Source organism: Piliocolobus tephrosceles, chromosome 2 (genome assembly GCF_002776525.5).
Source record: "Piliocolobus tephrosceles isolate RC106 chromosome 2, ASM277652v3, whole genome shotgun sequence".
In the NCBI taxonomy this organism is placed as follows: domain Eukaryota; kingdom Metazoa; phylum Chordata; class Mammalia; order Primates; family Cercopithecidae; genus Piliocolobus; species Piliocolobus tephrosceles.
Genome location: NC_045435.1, coordinates 84,109,918 through 84,126,469, shown reverse-complemented (window position 1 = coordinate 84,126,469; position 16,552 = coordinate 84,109,918). Strand labels below are relative to the sequence as shown.

Genomic DNA, 16,552 nt, shown 5'->3' with positions numbered 1-16,552 from the left:
GCACATGCACACAAACAGAGCACATGCACACAAACAGAGCACATGCACACAAACAGGGCAGGCAGGGGCTGGTACCTCGGTAGGAGAGCCGCAGGCGGGGCACACTGGGGCCAGGGCTGGGGCCGGAGCTACCCCCATGGAGCAGGAGGCCCCCTAGCAGCCAGCAGATGGCCCAGGCCGAGGGGGCCATGCTGGGGAACTGAGGGCACCGCTGCCGCCTGCCTGCAGAGCCGCCCTCTGGTCCTGCTGGCCGCCGGCTGTAGTTTGCTCTGCTGCCACCAGGCCACCACTTATAAGGCAGTGGCTCCACCCAGTCCTGGGCGGGAAGAGGGATGGGGGAGAGAAGGAGGCCGGGGCCTTGCCGTCCAGTCCACCTGCCACTTCTCCTTCCACCTTGTTGGCCCAGTGCAGGCCTTTGTGTCACACTGGCCAGCTCTCCATTGGGAAGACCTTCCCAGCTGGGGCATGGGCCATGTGTACAGAGATGTCCATAAATACAGGTCCTCAGGCTCCAGCAAAGTGACAAGTGGGGAGAGAGCCTGGAAGGGAGATCAGGGATCAGAGGTCGAGGTTGATGGGCTGGGTAGAGGCCTAGCTGGGCTCTGCCTTGTTCTCTGCCCCTCCACTGCCCACAGCAGAGACCTTCCAAACTGGCCCTGCCCCAATTCCAGGATGTTCCAGCCCCCTGAAGCCTCGGCCAGACTCTCCAGCTCCCCTGGTTAGGGGTGGGGGGGGTCATTCCTAGCCCAAGGGGCACCGTGTCCTAGGCCGGTGTTTGAGGTCTGGCAACACTTCATAGAGCCAGCAAGAGATGACTGCCCAGCCTCTTCCACCCAGGCCTGTCCCCATCTGGCTTCCAGCCACCCCAGCCTCTCGCCACATCTACAGGCCCCATCTCAGCTCACCAGGCTTGCTTTGGGGTAGGGGACAAGGGCATTAGGGGACCCCATGCTGAGGGAACCTCCCCTTGCCCTGCCTCCCTCAGGCCTCCAGTACTTCCAGAGACTCAGGGTCCAGAGCTTCACCAGGTCAGTGATGGTTCTTCCTAGGGACCCCATACCCCAAAGGCCCTGCAGACACCTGTGCTCTCTCAGAGCTCACTCCCCCTGCCCTGAATGCTGACTGGGCAGCGGGGGCGGGGGGCAGCACAGAGAGCCACAGAAGAGGGCCAAAGGGGAAATGGTACTGAGAACCTGAATCTGGGGTGAGTGACAGGACCTCCCCATGCTCCCTGCTCCAGAACAGTTCCCACCCCATCCCACCCCAGAACCCTACACTCAGAACCTGAGGCCCTGGGCACTAAAGAGATTTTAATTTTGAGCTGGAGTTTGAGTTCCCAGGATTCTAACAACTCCTGCAGGTTGGGCCTCCCACATGGACTGGCCTGGACCCTCTGGGAACTTGGGGGGCACTCAGAGAGGGAAGGACATGGCCTAGGCCACAGAGCAGGCTGAGAATGGGTCCAGCTCAGCCCTGCCCCTTCCTGGGACCCTCCTTTGCTTCTGGGCCTTCTTGGGAATATGGGGACCCCACCCTCCTCCCCTACCTCAATCCTGAAATGGAAACAGGCTGGCTTCTTGGGTCAGCATGACAGGTCCTAGAGACCGACAACTCTGCCTCCCTGTCTCCATCTCCCTTCACTCACACATGCCTCCTTTAGCAGGGGGCTGGCCTGGAGGTGGGCAAGGGGCTGCCCAAAGAGATCAATGATGGAGCTCAGCCCACCCCTGCCTCTGGCCCTGCTAGAACGCCTTGGCCAAAGCCTTTCCGTCTCTGGGTTGTTCTCTGCCCCTCCACTGCCCACAGCAGAGACCTTCCAAACTGGCCCTGCCCCAATTCCAGGATGTCCCAGTCCCCTGAAGCCTCGTCCAGACTCTCCAGCTCCCCTGGTTAGGGGTGGGGGGTCATTCTCCTCCCTCCTCCTCCCAGGGCCAGGGATCAGCCATCCTGGGTGTAAGCAGCCTTTATAACCTGACGAGTGGGCTTGCGCAGGGGCTGCTGTCAGGGTGACCATATCCTGGGACCCTGGGGTGGAGTGCTTCTGCCGCAGTTTTCCTGGGGAGGTGTGGCCAGCACACTGCCCAAGTTCAGGCCAACTTCTTTTTTTTTTTTTTTTTTTTTTTTTTTTGAGACGGAGTCTCGCTCTGCCGCCCAGGCTGGAGTGCAATGGCCGGATCTCAGCTCACTGCAAGCTCCGCCTCCTAGGTTTAGGCCATTCTCCTGCCTCAGCCTCCCGAGTAGCTGGGACTACAGGCGCCCGCCAAATCGCCCAGCTAGTTTTTTGTATTTTTTAGTAGAGACGGGGTTTCACCGTGTTAGCCAGGATGGTCTCGATCTCCTGACCTCGTGATCCGCCCGTCTCGGCCTCCCAAAGTGCTGGGATTACAGGCTTGAGCCACCGCGCCCGGCCCAGGCCAACTTCTAACTGGATGCTGAACCAGGCAGCCCTTCAGCCAGCATGTGACCAACAGCAGCGGGCAGGTGGCCCAACACTCCTCAGCCTGACAGCCCACCATAGGGTCTCAGCTCAGCCAGACACCCAGCAGGGGCTGCAGGGAGGCCTGGGTCGACTAGAGCAGGGTATGGGGGCAGCCTACTCCACACTGGGGAAAGAGCCTGTGGCAGGCTAGGAGTCTGAACTCTACTGTTAACGTGTGTGGCCTCAGTCAGGTCCTCTCCCTCTCTGGGCTTCAGTTTTCCAGGCTAGGGGGCAGGGGGTAGGGATCCTCTCTAAAGGCCCCCCTGCTTGCCAGCTGCAGGTGGGAAAGACCCCAAGGGTGCCCTGACTTCGCGGATCAATGGGCCCAGACACAGGTATCTTGTGCCATCTAGTGGACAAAGAAGGAACTGCAGGAGGCCCCCAAACTCGCTGCGTTGGGGTAGCAAGGCCATCCAGCAGAAACGGCAGTCTCTTGAGGTCGCTAGCAGTAACCAGGCAAACACAATATAAAGAAGCAGGAGCAGTGGAAGATGCTCCAGTGATTGCTCTTGATGGAGGAAATCAAGGGAGGCTTCATGGAGGAAGCACTATCCAAGCAAAAGCCCAGAAACGGAAAGGATGCAGCAAAAGAGGCAAAACTAGATGATTCATGTAGGATGCAAAATGCCATGTACTGGTGGGAGATGGTGAGCTGGCTGATACCTATGTGAAGTGCGTGTTCATGCAGCAGGTGCCACTGGGTGGGTATGTGGACGGTCGCAGCCCAGCCTCTCCCAGCCAGAATTCTGGGGTGGGCATGCCTGGAAGGAATGGATGCCCCCAGTCCCCTCCCCACCAATTTCATGGATGGAACAGGGATATTAGGACAATGTCATGCCCCCTCCACCCCCACGGACCTCCAGCTGCTTGCAGAGGGTGAGCCCCCCTGCTTCCCATCAGCCATGCCTCACAGCTCCTCCCTCTCCACCCCAACCCTCCCATGGTCTCCTCTGGGACTTCCATCTGCAAGCGGGGCCACTCATCTCCTCCTGTCCAGGACTTGTCCCCCTCTCTGACACAGCTGATGAAGAGAGAGCCAGGACATGGTAGAGCCCTTCTTCCCCCACTGCCCCTTCCTGACAATCCTCACTCCCTTCAACCCGAGCGCACATGGCCCTTATTTAAGGCAGCAGTCTGCCGCCAGAATGCACCCTCTCTGTAGCTGGCCCAGACACTCTCCTATTTCCTTCACAGAGGGCTTAACTCTCTTCTCCCCAATCCCATTGGCATCTCACATCCCCTGCGTACCCCCCTATCTCTTGGGTCACTGTCTTCCTCATTGTCATGGTCCCCTCCCCCTACCTCAGCTATCCACCCTCCAGGTCACTACCAATAAGGGCATGACCTTCTGCCTGTCCATTTGGAACATCCCTTCCTCTGGACATCACCATCGGCAGCTCAGCACCCCCACTGTCACATCTTTCACTCGCTGAGGCCCATCTGCCTGCCCCTCCTTGCCTTGAGCCTCCTCTTTCTCCCTGTACAGCTTGCACCTGTGACTAGCTCTAGACCTGGGCCCTGGCAGACACTGGCCGGGGCCCAGTAGCCACTGGCCTGCTGCAGAGCTTCCCTGCATCTCACATGGCCCTTTTCCTGTTTCACTGGGTTGATACCCCAGCATACAAGCCATTCCCTTACCCCTTCTCAAACAAGTTTCCCTGGACCCCACATCGCCCCTCAGCTTGGGTCCCTTTCTCTGTTCCCTGGGTGTTGTCCACACCCGCCATCTCCCCTGTACTTCAGCTCACTCCTGTCAGGCTCCCAGCCCTCTGCTCCACGGAAACCCTCCTGCTCAGGCGGCCGAGGCCTGGGGGCCTGCAAGTTCCCAAACCCTGGGGCCACCAGACAAATCCAGAGTGAGTGAGATTCTACAGAATAACTGGCCTGAGCTCTTCAGATGTGACAAGGAAACACGGAGGACCGTCACAGACTGGAGGGGAGTAAGGAGACAGGAGGATGAGGTCACTCTGGTGCCATCTTGGATTGGCTCCTGCTCCAGGACAAGGACTTTAGGACAACTGACAGAACTTCAATAAGCTCTGCAGATTAATTAGCAGTGTTTATGTCAATATTCATTTCCTGTGTTTGATCCTTCTGTGGTTAAAATGTTAACCACAGGGAAGCTGGGGAACCTGTAAATGGGAGTTCTTTGTACTATTTTTTGCAAGCCTGGAATTTCAAAATGAAAAGAAAAAAACAAAAAACCCAACTAAAACCTAGTGTTGGGAAGTAACCTCCACTTCACAATACCCCACGGCTGAACCTGTGCCTCCCCCCGGCTTCCTTATCTCAGGAAATGGCAGTTTGGCCAAAAAGCTAAGCGTCATTTTGGATTTTCTTACTTCTCACCCCTCACATTCAAGCCTTCAGCAAATTCTGTCCATCCTAGTTCCAAAATGTGCCTTGAATCCATGCACCCCCCACCACCTCTCCCTAGCACCCCACTGTACTGGGAGCCACCGGGCTTTCTTGCCCAGAGCCTGCCCCCGCTTCATGCCAGCTCCTGGCTCCCTCTCTCCCACCCCTTTTGTTCTCTGCAGACCTCACCCCTCACATTGACTGGGTCCTCATGGGGCCTGGCACTGCCCACGTCTCCCAAGACTGCTGGGGCTTGGTTTCCAGCCCAACACTGCCTTTCTGCTCCTGAGACCTTCTCAGTCTTTCTCCATGGCCTCCCATGGCTGGCTCCCTGTGGTTCCCCCAGATCTCACGCATAGGCAGCTCCTCCAGGGAGCTTTCCCAGACCACTCTAACTCACGGGCCCACCACGCCTCCAGTCTCCACTTCAGCCCGTGCTGGTTTTCCCACTGTACTCATCTCCTTAAAATTCCACCAGATTTGGCCGGGCACGGTGGCTCACACCTGTAATCCCAGCACTTCAGGAGGGCAAGATGGGCGAATCACTTGAGCTCAGGAGTTCAAGACTAGCCTGGGAAACATGGTGAAACCTTGTCTCTACTAAAAATACAAAAATTAGCCGGGTGTGGTGGCGGGCGCCTGTAATCCCAGCTACTCAGGTGGCTGAGGCACGAGAATCGCTTGAGTCCGGGAGGCAGGGGTTACAGTGAGCCAAGATTGCGCCACTGCACTCCAGTCTGGTGACAGAGCAAGACTCTGTCTCAAAAAAAGAGAAAAAAATCCACCAGATTAGGGACTGGGCCTCACTGCGACATGCCCCAGCATCCAGCCTGTGCTGGGCACATGGGAGGTATGTGGTGAACCACTGAGTGGTGCACTGGCTGGTGGTGCTGCCCAATGTAGCCCTTTCCTTTCTCCTTGGATGTTACCCTTCCTGGGTCACTCTGGGTGTCTGTAGAGGTCCCCAATTCTCCAGCTCACAAGGGCAGGCCTGAAGGGACTCCCCTCCACTCCCCTCAGGTCTCTCCAGGGACCAGAAAGTTCTTGCTAGCTCTGGCCTCCACCAGAGGCATCTTTAGAATTCCAAGACCATCTCTGGAATGCCGGGCCTGTCTGGGGAATGCCAAGGCTGGGGCACAGGTGCAGAGAGTGGAGTGGCTAGGCGGGGCAAGGACAGCTGATGGCATTCTGGCTAGAGTCTGGGTGCTGCTGGCAGCTGTCCCTCCTGTGAACACCACTGCTGACACCTCCACTTCCTCGCAGTCCCCAGTGCCCATGCCCCCAAGGCAGCATCACTGTCTGGCGGCAGCTCTGGACTGGGCGCTCCCACTAAGCTGAGAGCTGCCAGGCCTTGGGCCTCCGTCCCTGTCAGAGAGACTGGGCCACAGGAGACGAGCCTCTGAGGTTCACAGGAACTGGAAATCATGCCCATTTGGATGTGGCCCATCCGACAGGGCCCTTGGCTGGAAGCCAACTGGCTCTGCTCTCCCCCACACTCACTGGATGACCTTAACAGGTCCCTGTACCTCTCTGGGCCAAACAGCTGAGGGGAGGTAGAGCCAACTCCATGCACCTCTGGCCCTGGGAGTCAATGGCGCTGGCAGGAAATACAAGTGAGTGGGCGGGTGAACCAGCACTGTGGGCCTGCAGGGACCCCACAGGCTCAGCTCCATTCCAGCCACGGCTGACAGGTAACGCGGGTTGCTCTGCCAGGCAGCATTCAGGACCTAGCTGTGTACCGCGGTGAACCACTCTCTCCAAGGAGAGGACCCCTAGGCTGCCACAGTGGTTGACCAAAATGATGGCCCCCAGGAACTTGTGGGGGTTCTAGGCCCCCACAGACTCCAGATGCTGAATCCCTGGAGATGGTGCCTAGGCATAAGGAGTGATAGAGGGCAGCCAGCAGGGCAGGCCACACAGCAGTCTCCGATCTCATCTCACTCCCAGCAGAAGGCAGTGTGGAGTGGCGGTCAGGCGCCAGGCACTGCAGCCGGCCTGCCTACGACAGGGAAGGAAGCAGTCATCAGGTAAGAGTGAGTCCTGAGGAAGAGTCCCTGGCCCAGGGACACCAGAGGCAGACAGCAGACTTCCGGGGAGCACGCTTTATTTGCATCCCCCAGGACAGAGTTGGGGAGGGAGTCGGGGATTTGGGGTTAAGGACATGGCCAGGCTCAGGTCCTGGGACCCCAATCCCCTCCCCAACCCCAGGACTCAGCTGGAGTTGGAGGCTGGGCATGGGAAGCTCTGGGTGAAGGTCAGCATCTACTCCACACCCTTCATGAACTCCAGGAACTCTGTGGAAAGAGGGGCATGTGTGGGTCGGGGGTGGGGACTGGGCAGGGCATGGAGGCAGGGGACCAGCCCACCTACCCGCTTACCATCATAGTCGATGCGGCCGTCGTTGTTCTTGTCTCCGTCCTTCATGAGCTCCTCGATGTCGTCCTCCGTGATGGTCTCGCCTGTAGCCTGCAGCATCATCTTCAGCTCATCCAGGTCGATGTAGCCATCAGCGTTTCTGTGGGGAAGGGAATCAGGGTAGGACTGTGGGGAGGGCATAAGGCAGCCCCACCCATGCCCCAGGAGGCAGAGCAGGAACACTGGGAGATGGGGCATCCCTCTCCCCAATCAGGCAGAGGCCGCAGGGTCCCTAGACCTGGAATCTGAGACCACCCTCCTCTCCAGTTCGGCTTGAGTGTGGGTCAGGGTCAGAGGTCAAGGGTCACACGCTCACTTGTCAAACATGCGGAAGAGGTCAGACAGCTCCTCCTCAGATTTCCCTTTGCTGTCATCCTTCATGCATCGAACCATCATGACCAGGAACTCATCAAAGTCCACCGTGCCGCTGCCTGGGGGGTGGGCGGCATGGCCGTTACAGAGGCCGGGGTAGGTACTGCAGGCAGCACCTTCGACACGAACCCCCATGTTCTCACCGCATCCTCACACCAAATGCCAGGCTTCTGTGGCCATTATGCCTATTTTATAGATGAGGCAACTGAGGCTCAGATAGGCAAAACCGCTCCCAGCTAAACAGAGCCAGCATTCCAGCCCCTAGCCAGCTGGGGTTCTTCTGGAGCCTTGGGAGGAGGGGGCTCACCGTCCTCGTCCACCTCGTCAATCATCTCCTGCAGCTCCTCAGGGGTGGGGTTCTGGCCCAGCATCCTCATCACCTTGCCCAGCTCCTTGGTGCTGATGCAGCCATCCTCAGCACCCAGCACGAAGATGTCAAAGGCTGCCTTGAACTCTGTGTTCAGGGGTTGGGGGGCACAGTAGTCAGGGCTCAGCAGCCAGGACCTCAAAAGGTCAGAACCCTGGGGCCATCTGCCAACCTGCCCACCTCCCTTGGGGACCTCTATGAGGTCAGAGCAAGAGGGACCAATCCTCTGCTATCTGGTCTGGGGTCCTCTTCTGGTAAGGGGTCCCCACGCCAGCCTGGCCCCGCTGGTCTCCGACATGTGTGATAGGGGTTCTCACCATTTTTCTGCTCTTCTGTCAGCTGCTCTACCTAGAAAGGAAAGGGAATCTCAGGGCTCAGACTCAGGTATAGCTGCTGCTGAGGAAACCGACCCATTCCACAGGTGAGAAAGCTGGAGCCGGGGGAGGCAGGCTATTTTCAGGCCACAGGGCGGAGGTCTCAGTCCTCCCTCCCTGCCCCCAAAGCCCTGATGTGACCCAGCTGGCCTCACTGAGACTGGGATCAGGGCCAGGGTGACAGGTGGGCACCCCCTTCAGGGCCAAGGTGACCCTCAGTAACAATAGTCAGTGACCACTCAATGCCCTTTCGGCCCCTGATGAAACTCAAGCTGGGTGGCCCGAGGGACAGCTGTCCCTCAAGTTGGGACAATAAAACCAGTGTGGGGGCAGGCAAGCCACCCACTGTAACCTGACCAGGGTGGCCACTGGGCTATTTTTAATGAGGAACAAAGTTAAACCTGGTGATTGTTCTGGGGACTTTGGCATGCAGGGGGTGGGGCAGCGTTATCTGGCCCCCTGGCCTGCTAGTGCCGCCTCAGGAGCCAAAATTAGTCCCCAGCTCCGCCAGGCCTTGTATGGGCACTGGGTGGAGGGCTGCCCCCACCCCAGCTCCATGGACTCCCACAGGATAAGCAGGCGTGCCCCCAGAGCTGGCTGTAGCACTTCCCTGCCCAGGAGTGAGGGAGGGTGAGGGAGGGGTTCCCCTGGGGACAGCTGTCCATTCCAGGATGTCCTTGCTCTGGGGTTGGGGGAGGTCACCACCACCTCTGGATAGAATAGCATCTGAAGACCCTCAGTGACCCAGGAGGCTGCAGGGTCTTGGGGTGACCACTCTCCGGCCCTTGTTCCCTCGCTCTCACCCCTAGCTAAGCCACTGAGCGCTGAGCCTGCCAGGCATGATGGGAGCTGGGGCCCCAGTTCTCTGTTCCTTCTTCCTTGGTTCTCCCTCATGTCCAGAACTTCCCTGCCTCAAACTTCAAAGCCCCATCTCCAGCCCAGGACTCAGGCTCTGCAGCCCACTCCTCTCACACCCTCCACCTTCCAAAGCATCTTCAGCCAGTCAAGGGGCTGGAGTGGGGTAGCAGATTTTGAGCATGTGAGAAGCATAATGTGAGGGGCAGAAATGGGGGTTGGGGACAGGGAGACAGTAATGGGGACTCAGACAGCTCAGGAGGAAGAGATGAAAAGAGAAAGGCAAAAATGTCCAGAGACAAATGCAGAGACATGTGGCTGAGTGACAGTGCCTCAGACTACAGACACTTGGAAACAGAAAGTAAGACACGATGCTGAAAGCTGCGACATCCTCCACCACCCTTCAGACCCTGAACTCCCATCCCTTCTGCATCCCCAAACACCAGAACCACTGTCCCTGTGACAGCCTGGGTTGAAGGCACGTAGGCCTTCTCCTGGGTCCCCACCACTTCCCTGGGGCTACTAGCCCCCCAGTCTGAGCTGAGTGAGACCCCAGTGGGCCTGCCCACCCCAGCCCTACCCAGCCCTGTCCCTCACCGCAGCCTTGTAGATGTCATCCATGCTGGCGGCTCACAGGACAGCCTGCTGGGGTTGCCAGCCGGCCCTTGACTTAAATAGCCCTGCCCCACCGCATTCCTGGCCCAGCCCAACCCAGCCCAGCCCACCCCTGCGCGTAGTATCCTCCAGTCCCTCCTCTGGTCCCAGTGATCTCAGGCTGGCCTGAGTCCCCGTGTCCTCTGCCCAGGGCAGGAAGCAGATGAAGGGCTACAAGGACCAGGTTTCTTTCCCTCCTGTCCCCCACACTCCCCAAGGAACTCTCTGAAAAGGTTTCTGGAATGAATGAAAACATGAGCCCAGTGCAGGACAGGAGTTACAAAGTTGTGGGCCCTAGGCAAGGCCCAGGCAACACAGCAGCTCAGGCTCCCATCCAACCAGGGAGGCGGGTGCCATGACCACCACTTTCCAGATAAGGAAACTGAGGCTCTGGAGGAGTGGTGACTTGCCCAAGATCTGACTGACTTGGCAACCCCTGCCTTTAACTCAGCCTCTCTGGAATGGGGGTGCAACGTGCAAGGAGAGGCTGGGAGTGCAGGGCCCTGCCAAGAGAAGCCTCGAATATCAAGCTCATAGTACGATGCTGTGGAACTGGTGAAGGAGGAAGTGACTGATCCACCTTAGGACAGGGTGGCCAGGAGCCCTTCTGCCAGAGGACCCTGCCCCAGACCTCCCATCCGCCCAGAGAGAAGTACTCACTTCGGGCTTAAGTCAGCTGCTGTCAGTTATTCAACAGCACCCCTACAGATGCCCCATCTGTGGCAGGCTCCTTTCCTCCTCACCGTCTAGTTAGGTTACCACTTCCCTCTTCTAAGTCTCATCTTTCCCTGGTTTAGGACTCAGTTCCCCATTCTAACACTGTAGTTCCTGGGTCCAGGTCAACCTGTCTCCCTCGTTTTAAACTCTGGCAGGCCACCCCGTGGGGTTCTTGTGCTCAGTGGCAGCACACACCCCTCCATCCACCTACACCCTCCTTCGTACAGAGCTCGTATCAAGTTTATCCCTCTTGATCAACACGCTCCCTGCCTCGAGCACTACTGCGTGCCGGGCCGCGCATGAACCGACCCACTCAGTTGTCCAGGAGCCCCACTGACAAGAGATCTCGGAGTCTCGGAGAGGTTAAAAACTGGCCCAGAATCGCTCTCGCCCTGCTCTGGCGGTAAGCACAGGTCCTGTTTTCCCCTCCAACCCGCCTTGCCCTAAAGAGAAAGAGCTCAACAGCCAGGTGAGGCACTATTATGGCCTCCTTTAGCCGGAGGAGTAAACTGAGGCCAGGAAGAGCAGTGACTTGCTTCGTGTAGCCCGGAAGGCTCGAGACCTTCTGTCCCCTCTACCCGAGGACGGAGGGGCGATGCCCAGAGCTGTAACCACCGGCGGGGGGGGGGGGTCTCAGTTTCTAGCAGGCTGCGCAGCGTACCTCCAGCCGGGCCACACAGGTAGAGATTACGCAAGCGAGCACCGCGCACGCGCGCGCTGTGGGTGGCGCCTGTCAATCACGCACGAGGGGCGGGGCGAGGGCGCAGGAAGAAGGCGGGGCCAAGATGGCGGCGCAGCGCGCGGCGGGGGCGTGGGGCGGCGGGGGCTGGGGGGCGGTGGGACGTTGACCCCGCCCCCTACTGCTGCCAGTCTGCGCCGGGCGGCGGCGGCGGCGGCGGCGGCGGCGGAGACCCGAACATGGCGACGTCGCGCACCTTCGGGCCCGAGCGGGAAGCCGAGCCGGCCAAGGAAGCGCGCGTCGTGGGCTCGGAGCTCGTGGACACTTACACGGTTTGTTGGGGGCGCGGGCACCTGAAGCGGGGGTGGTGGCTGGAACAGGGAGTCCGACTTGGGGGCTTGGGGAGGGGTCCGGGATCTGCAACCCTGAGGAGCGGGTAGAAGGATCTGCGATTGCGAGGGGGTTGGGACGGGGTATCTAAGGAAAGGGATCTGGGCCTGGCAAATCCGGGTGAAGAGTTGCTCGGGGCCTGGGGAGGCGGTTTGGAAAAGGGTACGCGATCAGAGGGGGAGGCTCGGGTTGGGGGCGGCGGGGGGGGATAAGGGGGGCGGGGGGGGGGGGGGTGTCTAGATGAGGCGAAACCCCTCTAGATCCTCTAGGACTGGAGGGGCCCCGGCCTGAGAGACCGTTACTGGGGTTTAGGAGAAAGGCGATGGGGAGAGGGTCTCTGATGGATGGAATCAGGGAAAAAGGTCAGGCTCCGCAGGCCTTGAAGAAAGAGAAGGCGCCAGCACCCTGATCTGGGAAGCCTGCGGTGGTGGTTGAGATTTTCTCTGAGAAGTGTAGGATAGACCTGGGGAGCAGACGCCTTGGGGGTCGGGCGGAGACAAGAACGGAGGACGGATGGAGCCCAGCTGTGGAGAAATAGGGGTGGTCTCAGTGCTGAAGCGCAGGCCCTATAAACCTTAGGAATCTTCGTGACTTTGGGCTGTGGGAGCGAGATGGGGCAACAAGCTGCGCACACACACTTCTAAGCTATGGGGGAGACAGAGGACAAATGGGGGGTAGTTTCCGACTCTGATGGGGTTGGATGCCAGGCCTGTGAGCCTGGTGGGCTGCCTGGCAAAAACTAGGCATTGAGCACCTCCCTGCTTCCTCCCCTTTGTTCCCGCAGGGTAGGGAGTGGGTGGGGGCCTTGGCCCTGCCTGCACCCTCCCTCCCTGGCCCTCATCCTAACCTCCCCCTCTGAGGGCCATTCTTCGGGCTCTTTTCTCCGTTCCTGAGGGCAAAGGGAAGGAATCAGGCAGGATGGGAAGAGGAGAGGGGTGGATCCTGGAGCAACAGGCCAGCCTGGAGAAATGGCTGCTCCTCAGGGCTCAGGAGAAGGCTTCAGCTCCATGCTGCAGAGAGGAGAGGGAAACTAGGTGCAGGAGGCGGGTGAGGTCTCTGAGCTGATGGCTGGCTGGCCATCAGCTATGGGCACCTTCAGCAAGAGGGCCGTCTTCAAAAAGCTCTCCCTATTCTGGACTGCGCCCCTCCTCTGCATGTGTGTCGGGGGAGGTGGTGATCTAGACTGGACCCTACCATCCTCTGTCTCCGGGTGTGCCGAGTTGGATATTATGAACACACCTACCCTTTGAACGCTTGCCATGGATCAGGCCCATGGACAAAGCATTTTACATGCATTGCCTTACTTGGTCCTTGATTCTAAGATGGAGGGACTGAGGCTCAGAGAAAACTTAGACTCCAAGTTACTTATATAAGTGACACATAAGCTGCAGCCAGGAAATGGCAGAACCAGGTTTTTAACCCAGGCCTTCCTTAACCTCTAGGCCATATTGCCTTCTGATAGACCTTAGTTGCTACCACTCCCTCCCCACATCAGCTGCTTGTGCCTTGATTCCTGGCTCAGTAGCAGAAATCACAGCCATGAACCAGTTGAAAGGGTTGAAAAAGGACTTGCTTCCAGGCGGTAGGGCACCTAGAAAGAAGTACAACAGAGAAGATGCTCAGGCTAGAACTGGCCCTCCTCTGCCTCCCTTGGAAGAAATGGCCTTGCCTGCAGCTCGGGTTGGGTTTTGAGTTACCTAGAGGCAGAAGGTAAAAAACTAAAGAGGTAACTTATTGTGGTAATCACTTTTTTCATTCCTTACTGATGGTTGGAGCCACAGGCTTGTCCCATGTGCCTCCCAGCCCTACTGCTTGGGCCATGGAGGAGGCTGAGAGGGGCCCTGCTGGTCAGCAAGGGTCAGGTGTAGAGGCTGGTGGGCAGGGACAGCCTGACTTTAGCCTTGGGGTGGGTCTGAGTTGCAGAGAGAAAGACTGATGAAAGATAATTGGGAAAGGTAATTGCAGCTTTTGCTGTGGGGGGAGGAGACTCCTTGTTGGGGCTCCCTTGCTACAAGGGCTTTTGGTTTCCCCTTTTAGGTTTACATCATACAGGTCACTGATGGCAGCCATGAGTGGACGGTAAAGCACCGCTACAGCGACTTCCATGACCTGCATGAGAAGGTAACTGTTAAGAGCTGGGAGCACATATTTCAGGGCTGGGGGGCCTGTAGGCCAAGTTTCCATTGTGCCACACATTAGTTTTAGGGCAAAAGAGGCTCCATATCCATAGTTCTTTAATAAATCCCTTTGTTAATATAACTGCATTCATTAATATAGCATGTAAATGCTAGCCTTCAGCTCTAGCATGAGCCAGTCTGCAAGGAGCATATTTGAATTTCAGTTTTAATATTTCCAGTCCTAGCTTGGATACGAGATGCTGAGACAGTTTCCTGGGAAGGGGACAGGTTTGAACTTGTTTGACCTAGCTATAGCTATTCCAAAGCCTGTACTCTAATATCTGGCTTTGCGTTTAACATGTTTTCTTTGCGTTTGGAGATGCTGTCTTTCTCTGGGTCATTTACAGCGTGTTTTAAAGACACACCACTGCCCTAATTGGTTTTTACTCTGGCTTGGAAAAGATGGCAATTTTAGGGGCAAAAGGTGTTACTTTTCTGAATGTCTCCATGGAATTCCTTGTCTGGAATTGTATTGGTATTTCTAATGCTAATTGGATTGAAAGAGGCCGGATCCCAGGTGCCCTCGTTTGGTCACTGATCTTGGTACTGCAGGGAGGGGCTGTGCAAGTGCTAACAAGCGCCTGTCCTCAGGCTTCTTGCCTTGGCCTTACATAGGCACAGAGCCTCTTAGTCTGTGGTTGATGTGCTTATGTTTTTTACAGCTCGTTGCAGAGAGAAAGATTGATAAAAATCTGCTTCCGCCCAAAAAGATAATTGGGAAAAACTCAAGAAGCTTGGTGGAGAAGAGGGAGAAGGATCTGGAGGTCTACCTCCAGAAACTCCTGGCTGCCTTCCCTGGCGTGACTCCCAGAGTACTGGCCCACTTCTTGCATTTTCACTTCTATGTAAGTTCCTCATCGGGTTTTCACCTGTGCCTGCAAACCCACAACTGCCAAGCTTGAGGCAGCAAACCAGGGGGACCTCAGCTTTGAGGTGGGCTGGGGTTTAACCCTAGGTTAGAAGATGGAGGAACGTCACCCTGGTTAGGGATGTGTTGTGGGCAGAAGCATGTTAGTTGACAGATTTGCCTTAAATTAGACTGAGTGGCCACAGAGATGCTTTCCTCCACCACAAGGCATTTTGTTTAGCAAAAGTGGCCTGTGGGTGTTTAAGCTAGGTTTCCATCCAAATGGATGAGGCTGGATTAGAAACAGCTGACACCTGGGATAGACTATTGTTGAGTTGTTGGTTCACAGCTCAAAACTAATTAAGGGATTAGTCTGTGATGGTGGAATATCACCATCTTGGGATGTGTAATCGGGGTCCACGCTGCCAGGGTGCTAAGGTTGAGGGTAGATAATTTCCTCTGATGGGAGAGTGTGTTGTAGAACAGCTCTGTACTCCGTCTTGGACAGAAGAACAACTTTCATAAGTCACTGGTGACAGAATACGTTGTCAAACTTTGAGAACAGCACTTAAGCAGTGTGAAACCACAGTGTTTGTTTTTTGTTTTTTTTTTTGTTTGTTTTTTTTGAGACGGAGTCTCACTCTGTTGCCCAGGCTGGAGTGCAGTGGCCGGATCTCGGCTCACTGCAAGCTCCACCTCCCAGGTTTATGCCATTCTCCTGCCTCAGCCTCCTGAGTAGCTGGGACTACAGGTGCCCACCACCTCACCCAGCTAGTTTTTCTTTTTTTGTATTTTTTTTAGTAGAGACGGGGTTTCACCTTGTTAGCCAGGATGGTCTCGATCTCCTGACCTCGTGATCCACCCGTCTCAGCTTCCCAAAGTGCTGGGATTACAGGCTTGAGCCACCGCGCCCGGCCAATATTTGTTTTTTTGAGATGGAGTCTTGCTCTGTCACTGAAGCTGGAGTGCAGTGGTGTGATCTTGGCTCACTGCAACCTCTGCCTCTTGGGTTCAAGCAATTCTGCTATCTCAGCCTCCCGAGTAGCTGGGACTATAGACTCATGCCACCACACCCAGCTAATTTTTGTGTTTTTAGTAGAGGTGGGGTTTCACCATGTTGGCCAGACTGGTCTGGAACTCCTGACCTCAAGTGATCTGCCTGCCTCAGCCTCTCAAAGTGCTGAGATTACTGGCATGTGCCACTGCACCTGGCTGAAACCACAAAATTACATAGCAGTTCTATTTATGAGAATTTTTTTCTAAGGAAAAATCAGGCAACTGCAAAAAGGATATATGAACAAAGGTAGTCATTCCAGGATTATAACAAGATAGTAAGGACAACCCTAAAGTCTAGTAGAAGAGGTTACAAAAAGAAAAAAGAAAAGAAAAAGCAGGCCGGGCGCAGTGGCTCATGCCTGTAATCCCACCATTTTGAGAGTCCGAGGTGGACAGATCACTTGAGGTCAGGAGTTCGAGACCAGCCTGGCCAACATCGTGAAACCCCATCTTTACTAAAAATACAAAGATTAGCTGGGTGTGGTGGCAGGCGCCTGTAATCCCAGCTACTTGGGAGGCTGAGGCAGGAGAATCGCTTGAACCCAAGAGGCAGAGGTTGCAGTGAGTCGAGATCATGCCACTGCACTCCAGCCTGGGCAACAGAGTGAGAGTGAGACTTCATCTCAGGAAAAAAAAAAAAAAAGAAAAGAAAAACCAAAGGGTACAGCCAGGCTGAGCGCAGTGGCTTACGCCTGTGATCCTAGCTCTTTGGGAAAAAAACAAACAAAAAACAAGTCTGCAGCTCCACCCTCATTTTCCCAGCAGCAACACCAGTCTTCCCAGCAGACTCTGTCTCAAAAAAATGCAGCTTT

At 56.4% G+C, this 16,552-nt stretch overlaps 3 protein-coding genes across 7 annotated transcripts in view; 1 reads left to right on the top strand and 2 right to left on the bottom strand.

Annotated features, from left to right (window-relative positions):
- The window catches only part of SEMA3G (semaphorin 3G), an 11,832-nt gene extending 11,572 nt beyond the window's left edge, over positions 1-260 (bottom strand). The window contains exon 1 of one of the 2 annotated variants that reach the window (XM_023195558.3): positions 76-260. In XM_023195558.3, coding sequence (XP_023051326.2) covers positions 76-190 — 115 coding nt within the window. In that variant the 5' untranslated portion in view covers positions 191-260. The remainder of the gene's footprint in view (positions 1-75) is intronic. The other variant, XM_023195559.3, reaches the window with a different exon arrangement.
- Positions 261-6,928: 6,668 nt separating this feature from the next.
- Positions 6,929-9,896, bottom strand: TNNC1 (troponin C1, slow skeletal and cardiac type). Its single transcript, XM_023195620.3, has 6 exons — positions 9,818-9,896; positions 8,309-8,339; positions 7,932-8,078; positions 7,569-7,683; positions 7,216-7,352; positions 6,929-7,131 (listed from the first exon to the last, which is right to left on the bottom strand). The coding sequence occupies exons 1-6, from the start codon at positions 9,839-9,841 to the stop codon at positions 7,100-7,102; spliced, it is 486 nt and encodes a 161-aa protein (XP_023051388.1). The 5' UTR covers positions 9,842-9,896; the 3' UTR covers positions 6,929-7,099.
- A 1,466-nt stretch (positions 9,897-11,362) lies between these two features.
- Positions 11,363-16,552, top strand: part of NISCH (nischarin) — a 42,680-nt gene continuing 37,490 nt past the window's right edge. For 3 of the 4 annotated variants that reach the window (XM_023195616.2, XM_023195615.2, XM_023195618.2), the window contains exons 1-3: positions 11,363-11,602; positions 13,698-13,781; positions 14,500-14,682. In XM_023195616.2, coding sequence (XP_023051384.2) covers positions 11,510-11,602; positions 13,698-13,781; positions 14,500-14,682 — 360 coding nt within the window. In that variant the 5' untranslated portion in view covers positions 11,363-11,509. The remainder of the gene's footprint in view (positions 11,603-13,697; positions 13,782-14,499; positions 14,683-16,552) is intronic. The other variant, XM_023195617.3, reaches the window with a different exon arrangement.